Source organism: Meleagris gallopavo, chromosome 9, assembly GCF_905368555.1.
Source record: "Meleagris gallopavo chromosome 9, MGAL_WU_HG_1.1, whole genome shotgun sequence".
NCBI lineage: Eukaryota > Metazoa > Chordata > Aves > Galliformes > Phasianidae > Meleagris > Meleagris gallopavo.
The window spans coordinates 3,515,319-3,529,237 of NC_139412.1; the positions used below are offsets into that span (position 1 = coordinate 3,515,319).

Sequence of the window (13,919 nt, forward strand, 5' to 3'; positions counted from 1 at the left end):
AAGGTTTTCATTTAGAAACTTCAACTTCTGCTTCAAGGAGAAACCAAGCACACCCCTTCCTTTCAGATTTTTACTACATACATTTTCAGCTAATCAAATCAGACATTTTTCCACTGACAGAAATAATCAGGGAAAAGTCAGAACAGTGGACCAGTCCCAGAATGCTTCCAAGCAAATAAATAAGCACGAGTACCTGGAGAGCTGCACTGAGACTGTGCTGCTGTCCCCAGGGAGAAAATCCAAGCCCTTCTCTGGAGCCAGGCATAGGCCAGTCCAGCCACAGCTGTTTGAGGTGGGAAGCTGACAGCAGCTGGACATGATGCAGACTGCCTCCCTCTTGCAAGGCTGGCAGCAGACTGCAGACATCCCTACATACACTCCCCAAAGCTCCCCCCAGGCTCACGTCCCCTCCTAGGGAAGCACCAGAAAGACACTGACTGCATTCTGACTGCAGCAGCAGCAAGCTCCTTCATTGTGTTTGTAGTATGTCACTTGGCCTCCCTGTGACTCAGTTCACCCATCTCAAATAATGGCAGTCCTCTGTGCCTTTCAGAGAACAGCACATTCAGGATGTAAGAAGCCACCAGAGGTAGTTTTGGAAACAACGCGAAGCACAAGGGTTATTGCTTCAGAAGTGCAATTGTTCTCTTCTTTCCTCCTCTCTTAGCAAAGAAACAGTCTCCAGCATCCTTGGCAGCCAGCACAACTGAAGGTAGGCAGAAAGATGCAGGGGTCAAAAGGAACACAGAAATATTTTCTGAAGCAGCCTCTGGCACACAATGCTCAGCAATGCCATGTCTTTCATCAGAAGCAAGCAAAATACCCAGACATTTAACCCTTTGGTAGAACAAAGTGAGGGGTGGGTGCTGTCTTCACAACAGGGTTTTACAGCAAGCCAAAGGTTTGCATGGAAGGTTTCCCTTGAATGGTAGAAGGCAAAAGCTCAAGTCAGACATCTATCCAAAGAGTCACAGGCTTGGAGGGAAGGGATGAATCCATACGCGCTGCAAACGAGGGAAAGAGGGAGCAACTCTGCAGGGAGTGCTCTGCAGGCTGACAGAGCTCCCTGCTCACAGGGTGAGAGTCCAAGGCCAAGCCAAATTCTGCAAGAAAGGGCTGCGCATCACCCCCTGCCATTATCTTTAAATCCTCTTTACTCCGTGCAGCTATCCTCCACCCTCCTTTGCTTTTAATCAGGCCTGACCTACAGATGTCAGTCTCATTTCGGCTAAGTCAACACAACTGCCACATCTAGGATGCTGTTACAGGAAAAACCTTTCTTATGCTTTTGGCTGGATTCCAGAGTCTACTTCTTGGTCTAGACCTGACCTCGTTCCTTTTCTTCAAGACTAATCCTTTACCTTAAGGGCAAAGCAAACGCACAGGGACTCCAACACAGGCTTGTCTGCACTCCGTCCCCCTTCAGCCTGCAGACTCTTGATCATGCTGCACAAACACCAGAGTTTATTGACAAAAGCCTCCTTTAGAACCACACGTTCTTTAAAAGCACACGTGTTCAATAGCTAGAAAGCCAACATGAAACACCAGCTTCACATTCTGCAACATAAATCCCCACTCCAGTGCTTGCACGAGACACAAAACTTCAATGAACAAACACCAACTTTTCCTCAGACAGAGTCCCAGCCTCACACAAAAACAAAAGCTAGGTCTGACCCATGCAGCTTCACCTAAAGGTCAGTCATCCTATAGCAAAAAGACAAGACAGCAATACCATACACAGGAGCCATGCTTCAGTCCCAAATATAACAAGGCTCCTGCTGATGCCTACAACATCGTTCCCTCACATGCTGCCATCTATTCAAAGCCTTTCTCCTGGTCCAGGTCCCAGCCCTGCCTCTCCTCCACCCATCACCTGATAAAAGCTCCCTGTATTCCCTCCTTCCTAGACTCGGGCAGCCCATGAGGCTCTGAGTCCTCACCCTAGCCTGCTGGTACCCCATCCCCACCTGGGATCCCACACTGAGCAGGGTCTGGCCGACATGCTCCATCCATCTCGTGACCAGAAGACCTCGACCTCAGTGACTTACTAACAGCAGCATTGCAAATATCAACCCATCAGTCAGATATTAGCAACTCAAATAAGCTGATAACGAGTTAGAAGGCAGCTTGCTATAAATTCAACCTTCAGGTGACAACACAGGTGCTCCTTGGTTCACAAGGGCATTTGCACAGTGTTTGAACATCTCTCCCATTTTTAGCAAAAACCCAAAGATCTGTACCCGACGTGATGCTGAGCAGCTATTTTCTCAGCGCACAGCAGCACAGCCTCGCATGAGATGCACAGGAGCTGCAAACAACACCCCTGTGAGGCCAGGTGGAGCCTCCTGATCAAATTCAGAGCTCTAAAACCGTCCTTGAACGAGTGCTGCAAGAAATCCTCTGCACACACTCACCTTTTGTATCATGGGAGGAGGTGGGGGTGGGATAGGAAAGGAGATGAAAAACAAGATGCAGGCCAGATCCTCAGGTAACAAAAATCAGAGATGTTCCCCTGGTTTACACAACAGCCTATCTGAGCCAACTGTGCTTTTAAAGCACTCTCACAGCAATATTTTCATCTGCCTTTACATCTGCTATGATCACAAGCTAGGCAGTGTTTTTCTGAGAAATTATTTATTCAGTTCTACAGCGACTAACCTGAATTCTCAGCTTGTTTCAAAAGAAAAACTGGAGCACTTCTTACAAGAAGGGAGCAGTGGTGGAGCAGCAGCATTTCTCCTCACGTTTTTCTTCTCTACCTCTAAGCTGAAACTGTGCTTCAAGGCCAAGTATCTCTATCTCTCATCTAATAAATAAACAAACTCTACATTTTTCCAGCTGATCACTGAAGCCAAATGCTTTTTTTTTTTCCTTTACTGGTTCATCCAAAGTGGATGAAATTCCTTTCCTTCTTTTTTTAATTCCTTTTTCTGTTCAGCCACCTACTTGAAAAAACAGCTAATCTTACATTTCTGGCTGCAGCCTCACAATCCAGAATTAGTCGAACACAAAGTTCAAAGTGTGGGATTACCACTGGCTTGGCATTAGCGAGGCACCCTATGAAAAACATCCACAGAAAACAGAGACAGTCAGAAGCAAATCACAGGGTCAGTGAAAGTGGCCACACTACTGTATGAACCACATTAATGCTCCTTCCCAGACCTAAAGAAGAAAAACTGGCTGAACAGAGGTTAAACTAAGGCTCTAACCCAACCAAATTAAGGCAGGGTTCCAAAAGGCACGGGCTCACCCCAGGGGCCAGGCACCTGCCCTCACCGTGGCTCAGGTGCTGTGCCTGACACAGAGGAAAGCAGGGACACACACAGCTGCTCTGGCTCACGGCAAGGGCACCCTTCAACTACATTTCAACACCAGTAAGCTCTCTAACTCTGGAAGGCTAAGGACAGATGTACGTTTTCTTGCATGGAGATGCCCTCTACTCAACCCACCCTAAGACCTTCACTTACACGAGGCTGTGATTAGGGGATTCGGGTCATGAGCAAGCAGATCTCATGCTTTAATTCTCTCTTGGTTGCCTGAATCTCCAAGATGAACAACATCACATTCTTGCAGAAATCTAAGCAAACTTGCATGCACAAGGACAGCCACCCGCACTCTCCTTCAGAAAAGGCAGTCAAGCGTGATAACCTCCCACCTAAAGGTGGCAGATGTGGCTGCTCTGCTCTCCTCACACTAAAAGCTCAATCTTTGCAAACAACAGTCCTAAAGCCTCAACTCTTATCTCCACAATCCAGCTAACGTTACTGCATCAGGCACATCTACAGCATTACATCTGTATTTCCCTTTCGGTACGTCTCCAGGAAGGCATATATCAGCAAATCCTGCAGTGTTATCCCTCTCACTCTCCAAGCTCAGCAATCCTTCTCCCTGAGACCACCTTGCTGAGAACCACGTTGGAAACATTCTGGTTTAAGAGGGCCCTAAAAGCAGCCCTGCACCTCACACCCAGCTGCAGCCCTACTGCCTTCCTCCTGTAAGCAGTGCACAGGATTGGATCCTTGCTAAGTGACCCAGGACTGCAGTAGCACATTTTGAGCTGCACTGCTATTCTGTGTGGCAGGTTTCAATACCTGCAGATGCTGTCCACAAATACAGAAGAGTAATTTGTGCTCTTGGGAGCTCACAGTCTAAAGGCAGAGGTCAGGAGAAACATTCAGTTCTTATTAATGCTGTTCTGTGGAAGGGGAGGGAAAAAAAAAAGTCAGGACTGAGTGCTTCTCAGCAGTAGATTATAGCTAATAATTCAAAGATTACAGACATTAAATGAATTTAAATTCATTCTTTTACCTTTCAAAATATATAGATGGTTTTTCTACCTTCCAGTATTGCTCCCATTTGTAGTCAGCTTCACTTTCTACCCATCACGAAGACGCTATACTTGGACTATAATCACTATAATGGACTTCTCCCCCTCAGCAGTTTTGTTGTACTAGGTGCCTTAAAAAAGCATTTTGTAGCGTTAACTTAACAAGCATCCTATCTTCTCTTTTTTAGGTAATTGCTGCATTTGTTCTACAGTTCTAATGGCTTCCTTGCCACCAGGAGATAGGAAAGCCCCACCAGTGCACACCACTGAGGCAGGAGAGGAGAGGCACGAGCTCAGCTGAGGAGTGGGAGCAGCAACATCCCCATGCATCAGAGGTAAAGGGGACTGAAGAAAAAAAATCACCAGCCAGCACCGACCAATACGAGACTTTGAACTTAAATGGCTTCTCTTGAAGGTGTGAATTCTATTCAGGAACAGTATTTACTCACCTGGTCCCTGCAAGGCAATGCATTTCCAAGCCTACAGCACATGCGTCTGCATGCAGTTTGAAATGTAGTTTGTGGCCCATTCCAGAAGCACAGGATCAGCTCAATTCAATTGTCCAGCTCTTTTGTTTCAAAAAGGGAGTTACTACTGGTAAAAAGCACCTGCCTTTGCTCACAGCCTTATGCAACAGCTACATTAAGCATTACTCTAATATTAATCAGCATGCAGCTACAACAGTTAGCATTTTACTGAGTTAAAAACCCCAGCACATTGCAAAAGGCTGTTGCTGACCAGCCCAGCCCCACCTGTGCAGATGCTCTCCTGCAGGCCAGAGCACCCTCCAAGCTCCATTGCACCAACACTCCCAAAGGCCCGAGCTCTGGCTGCCCTCAGCCTGAGCGGTTCTGCCCCCTCTCTTGGCTAGACCAAACATTTACAAGACCACACACAAGAACAAGGAGAACAGCGGAGGAAAGACACTGCACCTTCCAGTGCCAAAACCCATCTGAAGGGCAGAAAGCAGCAGGCTCTGTGGAGATGAGAGGCCACAAGGACACTCAGAGCATCCAAAGGTTCTGCCTTGTAGCAGTGCCTCCCTCAATCAGCTTCCACAATTTCCCCAAATAAGCAAGCTCCAAACAAATTTGCTTCTCTCCTTACCTGCGCAGAAAGTCATTTACATCTGAAATGCAGAAGGAACTGGGTGTGGACCCTAAGATAAGGATAAGCCCCCCGGGTTGGCTGAGCATGTGGAGAAGCTCCAAGACCTGGGGGGGAAACAGCTCCTAACATCAACTGGCATGCAAAGCAGTGCGGCCACCCAGCTGGGCTGCATTTACCCATCACTACAGGGACAAGATGGTGGCACCATACAGAATGTAAATAAATCTACTGTTAGACACACTAGAAACCTCCCTGTACCTCATGTCTGGATCTCAGGGTCTTTTCAGAAGTATAACCTTCCACCTAGCATGGGACACAAAACAAATTTGCCTTTCAGCAGCAGCAGAAGCATCCTCATCTCAGCCCTGGCACCTGAGCATAAGCTGCCTGATGTGCCATTTTACGACACAGACCCAGAGCTGCAGTCCCCAGCCCAGCAGGCCTCTTCTTCCAGCAGTGCCAACCAAACCTCATGCAGAACCAGCCCTGCTCCTCCCTTCAGAACCAGGAGGAGGGCAGAGCCAGCTGCTCTGTGCTCCTGAACATCACCTCCAGCATCTGCAGGCTTCAGGGATGAGGACAGACCATGTTACCATGTAACTCCATTAACAGTTCTGTGCTACTGTTTCTTTTTTCTACCAAAAAAAAAAAAAAAAAAAAAAAAAAAAAAAGCCTTTTAGATAAAAACTGTAACATAAGCAGAGCAGGGTCCTGAGTTAGGGCAAAGCCTCTTTCCAAAACAGAGCAAGGAAAAAAAAAAGCTTTCTGTTTCCCCTGAAAAGCAGGTCTATGTGACAGGAGAGGTCCTAATAAAGGTTTCACCATCCAAATTAAAAGTCAAAAGCAGCAATACAGAGCCTCCAAAATACAAGAAACGCGTTGTGCACAGTGTGAGATTTATTGCTGCCTCGCAGAATGAAGCCAAACATCTTAATATGGAAAAACACTGCTACTTTTGACCCAAACATACCGGGAACAGGAAGTAAAAACAAATTACCCAGCTGCAGCCTCCCTGAGTTACAAGCAGCAGTGAGCAGCATTTCCTGCCCCTGTGTGCCGCAGCCCTCCACTGCACGCTGCTCTCCCAAGGCCTAATAATCTCCCCACCCAGCGCAGGACCCATCTCTTACTGCAGCTCTCACAGACAGGATCAGGCCTTTGCAGAAGGCCAGCACTCAGCTGCCTGGCCACGTTCTGGAGCTCTCGCAGCTTTCAGCAGGCACATTCCTAGTTCAGAGCAGGCATTTTTTCTGGTTTTACTGCATTGTCACCAGCAAACGCTGAGAAATTAAGTCAAGCCTCAATTGGCTTAACACATAATTGCATTTATTTGAAATAATAGCTCCGTGCCACGCTTTTTTTTTTTTTTTAGCCTTGTGTATATTACATCCCCATTATATTCACAAGTTTTCCTATGCAGTGACAGAAATCACACAGCAAGGCATACAGACGAGCTTATTTCCAAATCACAACATGCGTCCAGGAGCTTCAAAAAAAGGCCCCAGGTAGACCAAGGAACCCATAAGGAAAAACCAGTGCAAAACTGACAGCCTGGCATCTCTTCTGTCAGCAGCAGTAAGGGAAAGGCAGAGATTGGCTCGGAGACTTCAGCAGAAGAAATGTTGAATATCATGCATGTAACGCAACCAAATGCCATTTACACAAACACAACACATGAAGCAGCAGCTCAGTCTGCTATTTTGATTTAGATTCCGCTTTCAGAAAATCTTGTAGCCATCCTTTTTATTAACTCAACCAGGTTTTTCCTACAAGGATTTAAAATGCTACATATGCCAGGTCTAGAATACTTCGTAAAGCAAAATAAGGATGTTGTTTGGTGGGATTTTCTTTCTTCCTCTAATAACGACAAGCAGCAAATTACAGCCATTAGTACGACGCAGGCTTCAGAGCAGATTTGTGCCAGCCTAAGTGAAAGCAGAATTTCACCCTACAACACTTCTGGGTATTACAGACATCTGCCAGAACGATGCAGGCGGCACAGAAACGTGCACAAACGCACACTTTATGCGTTGCAATCTGCAACTTTCACAAGGACGCGGCGTTGTGTGCCGCTGTTTTGCAATAAGGCACCCTGAGCATGCACGCGAGCACACCCTCCCACACACAACAGTTCCCAGCCCTACCTCATATTCTCTTTAATCCGTCACCTTCCCGTTCCTAAGCGCTGCCGTGGGGCCGCATGGTGAGGAAGGTCGCTCCCGTTATCACGCCGGGCCAAATCCCACCCCAGCAAAATCCAAGTTAACACGGAGGCGAAAACAATAAGCGGGAGTCCGAGAAGGCGGTCAGAAGTGCCGCCAAAATCAGAGCTCCTTCTCCAAAAAGGCCCTCCCTTCGGATGCCTGCCAGTCAAACCCGGTCACGAGGCTGTTTTCCGAGAGTGAATAGAGTTCTTATTGACACAGCTTATGTCTGCAGCATGCGGCCCTCCGCAAGGCTTTCAAGAACAGATCGGATTACACAGACACATTCTCTCTGATTTTATGCATTCACAAGCCCTCCGATGCCGAACACCGAGCTCTGAAGGCCGCTCGTTTTCAGCTCCCTCCCGGTGTAACTGACAAAAAGCACACGAGGGGCTGCTGAGCACCTCGCTCCTATCACACAGGGCCATACAGTTTGGAGGCCAAGGCGTGGATCTGCTCCATGCAACAGACTCATCCTGCAGGTGCTTAGCATCGGGATGGGAGAAAGAGAAATAACAACTACCTGCTGACACCGCTTCAAATGGGGGACGATAACATCGCCTACCCTTGTAGGAAGATGGCACGGAAAAATGGGAGGGTGCACAGCTAGGGGAATAACTTAGCAGGCAAGAGGCACACAGCTGCAAAAATGCCACCAGCACAAATGGAAGTAAACAATCTACCTAGAAGCAGCAATCTGCACGCACACGTGAACCAGGAGAAAGCAAAGAAAATGGATCTGTTTATGCCATTTCTACATTTAGCAGGCACAATGAATTCAGTTCCACAAAGGAAAAAAAAAAAAAAAAAAAAAAAAACAAAGTCTGGCATACCCACCATGCTGTTTAAAGGTGAACAGAGAATTACAGAATATTTTGGTATCATAAAGGCTCCAGCATTGAGTGCGGTTCAGCCTGTGCCCAAAACACACATCAAGTTAAAACCTGAGCACTGCACCAGAAAAGGATGCAGGAGGCTGCAATATACCAGTTCATACTATAATGGGCAAACAGCACGGCACAGAGCATTACACAAGTAACTGGTTCCCTGTCACTTAAAATGGAACAATTCCTGCATTAACTCATCCATACAGAACTGAAACTTCTCACTGAAATATTACATGTGGCAAACAGTACATTGAGTGATTTGCAAGTTTGAGCTTCAGAGCTTTCAAGGGATTTTAAGAGCAAATACACACTGCTCAATACAGACAGCCATCCTCTTCTTTCCCCTCCCAAACCACAACTGCTGTCCAGCCAAGTGTTTCTATCCAGTTTCAAAGGCTGTTTTGTCCTGTTGGATGCCAGGAGGTGGACCTGGGGAACCCCGAGGTGGTGTGCCAGGTCTGCCTGAGGTGGCAGACCTTCTTCACTTGGATACTGAGTCTCATTTGTAGAGCACAGTCAGAGAGCCACAGCTCCTATTACCACATCTGGAAACAGACGTAGGCAAAGCCTCCTTTCCAACACACAGCCTCCCTCTCATCGACCAGCACGATGTTTCTAGCTCTCGGTTTATTTTCCACACGTGACTTCTAGTAAGCTCATGGACAGAAAAGCCTGCTTCCATAAAAGCAGCATGCTCCTTCCCAACATATCTGAGTCACACAAAGATTTGCTCTCTTGCCAAAGCTGAGCTCCCACCGCTGGTGTGGCAGGTGTCCTGCTGCAAGCACCAGCAACCAAATCCTGTCTGCAGATACATAATCATCACCTCTGCCTGCATTCACCAAAAGAAAATCTCAATTTGCTTTCGGGCACCTGACCAAGCTGCAGGCATTGGTGCCTAGGGAAGCCATGCTTTGCCTTGTGCATTAAGAATGCCATTTGCAAGACACAAACTGCACTTTTTACCATCACTTTAACTCAGCATAAGCCAGTGATGAAAACAAAACCCTCACCCTGTCCTGTACCCCAGATCCCTGTGCCAGCACAATTGCACGGCCATATGGAGAAGCAGATCAGGAAAGCAGCAACAGTTAAAATGAGCGTCACTCTTCCTTGTTACTCTGCAAGATTATTTTTAAACCATGAGGATGGTAAAGGAACTGGTGCAAAGGGCTGGAAGCAAAACCATTTCTTTCTCTGCAGCATCATAAGCTTCAAAACTGTCTTGCAAACTATACAGCAAGAGGTAAGAAATTCAAGCTCCCCTGAGTTTGCAGTCACAAGTTTAAATCCCACTTAAACGTTCCCTTAAGCGCACAGAACAAGATTTGGAAAATATAAGAAAAAACACTCAGACTTCTTACAAGTTACTCCTCGACAAAGAAGGAGAAGGCAGAGAAGGCTGCTGTTGGTTATGAAGCAGTATTGGCCATGAAAACTATCAGAAAACCACCTACGTGGTTGTAAAACTGTATCCATTCCAGCAGCATCAACACCGCAGCATCCCTACTTTTCAGTAACCTTGGAGAAAAGAGGACCATCACCAGATCCACCACCTCATTCTGCTTGGAGAGCCTTCACTCCCCCTCAGTGTAGAGGAGGTGGTGTCACCACGGCCTTCTGCTGTGGCCAGGCACTGCTGGGCATCACAGCAACCACAGGGAGCTTCCTCTGTGACTGCCAGAGCTGCTCTGAACCCCCTGCGGTACATCACAGACCCAAAACACAGCGCAGAGCCATTAGAGATGCACAGCAGCATCCAGACTGAAAGGTACATGTGTAAAACACAGCTGCTTCTGAGAAGACAGACTGTGTCAGAGATCAGGCCGCACCTCCTCCTGCTGTAGGTGCATCCCATAATATCTAGAAGCTTCTGTATAGTCCATTGTCTCTCAAATAGAAGCACTCAAATGCCAAAATAGCTCTCAAACTTTTCTGGGCCATCATTACTTTAAAATGACTTAATTTAAATATGAACCATGTCTCTCTATATATACATACACACACACCAGGGGAAATTAGCACTTGCAGAAAGGGTTGGTGCCCACACAGCTCAGCTCTGGGCTCACATGTGCTGCATTGCCCCGGATCCCAGAGCCACCCAGGATCCCACCCCGCTGCAGAGAGAGCCCCAGTCCCAGCACACACCTCCTGGGAACAGGAATATAGGGATATGTACATAGGGTATAGTGTGGTGGGGGCAGGGAAGTTTCAAGACCAAATTACGGAGCCCTTTAAACCCTTCAGCTGCATGAACTGTGCAGATCTGAACCCATAAGCAGTTCCTTTGGAAGGCTTTTCTTTTCTCTCCTAGGACCGAGATGTGCGATCTGAGCTTTCATTTGTAAATAAAGCTCTGAGGAGCAGGACTGTGCCACGTCAGGTATTCCTCCAACCAGGAGAGCAGCACCTTTGCAGCTTTATGTACTACCCTAGAAGCAAAATACCCAACAAGGAGGACCCACAGGGGAATACATCCCTGCAACCCCACTGAAGCTGCTGTACGATAAGTTAAACAGCATCACTTCTGCAACTGCATAATCCCAGCAGAACCAGCTCGACTCCAACTGCTCAGCGCAGACACACGATAGCTCCTGCATGGCACGCAGACTATTACCTCTCTCTAATTACAGGATCACGTTGCATGTCCAACAACTGCTGCAATTTACTCCTGCCCCACACACCCCAGCTCCAAATCGCTCATCCCACCTCTCGCTTCTAAACTTCTAGGCATCCTTCGAATAAAGCCAGGAACACCGAGCAACACCTTCACATGCACCACACACGTGCCCCCGAGTCCTCCAAAAGGTAAAGTCCTTAAGTAATGCAGGCATCGAGCTCAGGGTAAACAAGTGAGTTAGGCAAACAGCACAGACGCGATGCTGCTGATCAAACACACCCCAGGATCGCTGCTCACCCACAGCTCTCACAGCAGGATCAGCCCCTCACAGCCCCCCCAAAGGCAGCGGTGAGCACTGAGCAGCAGCTACAATGCCAGCTCGGAGCTACTCGCTGCCAACAGGTCCCTGACCGTCCCTTCACCTCGCAGCACCTCTCGCTGCACGGGAGATGGGGGGAGGGGGAGACGGGACTGCGGCTCCCCGAGCTGCCCAGCCATCGCTCTGCAATGATTCAGCATGGGGGTGGCTCCAGGGGAGGCAACACCTCCCGCCAAGTGTCACCACGGGGCTGGGTGGGAGCGGGAGAAGTTCCCCATCTATCATGGCTGCACTTTCCCAAATGCGTACAGCCGGGCTTGACGGGGAGAGAGGGGTTCGGGGGGGTTCTGCCTGGAGCCGCACGGGAATAACACGTGGAAATATCCACCGCACGGGTAAACGATGCAAAGGGGAAAGAAAAACAGAAAAAGAAAAAAGAAAAAAAAAAAAAAAAAGAAAGGAAAGGAAAAAAAAAAAGGAATGAAAAAAAAAAAAAGAAAAAAAAAGCAGCCACTTCCCGAGGCAGCCCCAACTTCGCCAGGCTGTGCTCTTTGTTTCTAGGCAGACTCCAGTGCGGTGGCAAGGAGGAACAAATGCGCATGTCTTAATAAGAGTCCAAAAAAAAAAAAAAAAAAAGAAAGAAGAAAAAAAAAAAAAAAAAAGGAAGAAAGAAAGAAAGCAAGCAAAAAGAAACAGAAATTCCCCCCCTCCCCCGGAGGCGCTGCGCTGCACACGGCGGTGGGAGAACCGAACCTTCCCCGCAGCGCCCGGAGCCGAAACTGCCCCGGCCGCTCCGCACGCAGATCCGCGCTGCCGGCACGGCACGGCACCACTTTCGGCGGTCGCGATGCCGGCAGCAATTAGTTTGGCTTTTTTTTTTTTTCCTCCTTCTGTTTTTAAAAAAGACCAAAACTAAACGCAACAGCCGCGCTCCTCCCGCCTGCCCAACCCCGCACAAAGGCGCAGCGCTCCAACCCCCCGCACCGCCCCGAGCCGCTCCCCGGGGCAGGGGGGGCAGCGCGGCCTTACCTCGGCGCTCAGCGGGCGGCCGCTCCGTGCCTCGCGCGGCGGCGCGGGGCGAGCCACGGGGGCCGGGTTAGCACGGGGGCCGGCTGCGCGCCGCCATTTTAACACCTCCCTCCCGCCCGCCCTCCCTGCGGCGGGCTGCCACGCGCGGCGTGGGAATGTCGCTCAGAAGCGCCCCCTCCCCGCGTTCCCCGCACCCCTCCCGCCGTCGCCGCCGTTACATTGACGCAGCGGCTCCTGGTCGCCGGGCCCGCCGTGGCGAAGCTAGCAGGGCAGCAGCAGCGGCCGCCGCCGTCGTCGTCGTGGCCCCTCCGCCGCCTCCCGCCGCCGGGCGCACATGGTACGCTCCGGGGCCGCGCCGCGCCGCGCCCCGCCGACCGTGCGCGCCGCCGCGCCGCCTGGCTGCTGCCATGGCAACCGGCCCGCCGAGCGCCGCACCCCCCGCCGGCGGCGGACGGAGAGACCCGGCCCGAAGTCGCCGTCACGCCCCCCGGCTCCGTCCTCGACGCCGAGGGGCAGCGTCCCCGACCACCGCCCCCGAAGTCATTACTACCTGCCCGCAGGGAGGGGCTGCGTCCCCGCAACACCTCCGCTCCGTCCCCCGCGGAGCCCCCAGAGCCGCCGGCTGTGTCACCGCGCTGAGGGGCTACATCACCTCTGTTCGCATCCCACACCCTTCTCTCCCCAAACCACCGACACATCTCCTACCCGGACCCCCTTGTGCCCAGACCGCAGTCACATCTCCCCGCTGTGTCGCCTCTGTCCTCAGAGCCACGGTCCCATCTCCCACCCAGGACCCTCCTGTCCCCAGCACTGCTGTCACTCCCCCCACCAGGCCCTTACCTGGGGCTCTCCCACACTGCAGCCCACATTTCACTCCTATTTTGCATCAGCAAACCGAGTCTGCAGGACAGTGGTGTGGGGATGAGGTGTGATGAGGCAGACGAGGGAGTCAATCAGAAGCTGTGTGCACGCTCTGTGTCCTGCCAGCCAGGAGCTCATTCCCTGATGCACGTCCTCAGGATGCTGCAGGCCGACCTGTTCCAAAGCAGCCCTTAGAAGCATCACGTACACATAACCCAGCTGATTTCTGGCTTCTGCATCAAATTCCCACAAATGTTTGCATTTTCATTACCCATTTTGTTAGGATAAGCTGAAAACAACCACACTGGATCGCTGAGGAAAATCAGATCAGTTGTGTTTGCAGCCCCAGCCCTGCACTCAGGAGCAGACCACTGCCCATAGCTACCACCACACCGACACAGAGCTGAAACCAATTAGTTAATGTTTGCAAAGTCAGTTGAAGATGAAAAAGCATTGTGTGCTGCTAATAAAACCATAATGGTCCCGCTGTTAAACATTAAACACGCGATGTCGTGTAAAAAAAATCACACTTATGGAAAACTCCTGCTGCAAGGACAAA

General features: G+C 49.8%; 1 protein-coding gene across 17 annotated transcripts in view; it reads right to left on the bottom strand.

The window, feature by feature from the left end:
* MBNL3 (muscleblind like splicing regulator 3) overlaps positions 1-13,212 on the bottom strand; it is a 90,167-nt gene extending 76,955 nt beyond the window's left edge. For 5 of the 17 annotated variants that reach the window (XR_014885073.1, XR_014885072.1, XM_085231024.1 and 2 more), the window contains exon 1: positions 12,718-13,212. Coding sequence is in view for 5 of the 17 variants with exons in the window: in XM_085231024.1 (XP_085087150.1) it covers positions 12,718-13,197 (480 nt within the window). In the remaining 12 variants the exon portion in view is untranslated. Of the gene's footprint in view, positions 1-7,581; positions 7,780-12,499; positions 12,646-12,717 lie in introns of those variants that run through there. The other 12 variants (XR_014885075.1, XR_014885074.1, XM_085231035.1 and 9 more) reach the window with 8 other exon arrangements.
* Positions 13,213-13,919: the final 707 nt, after the last annotated feature.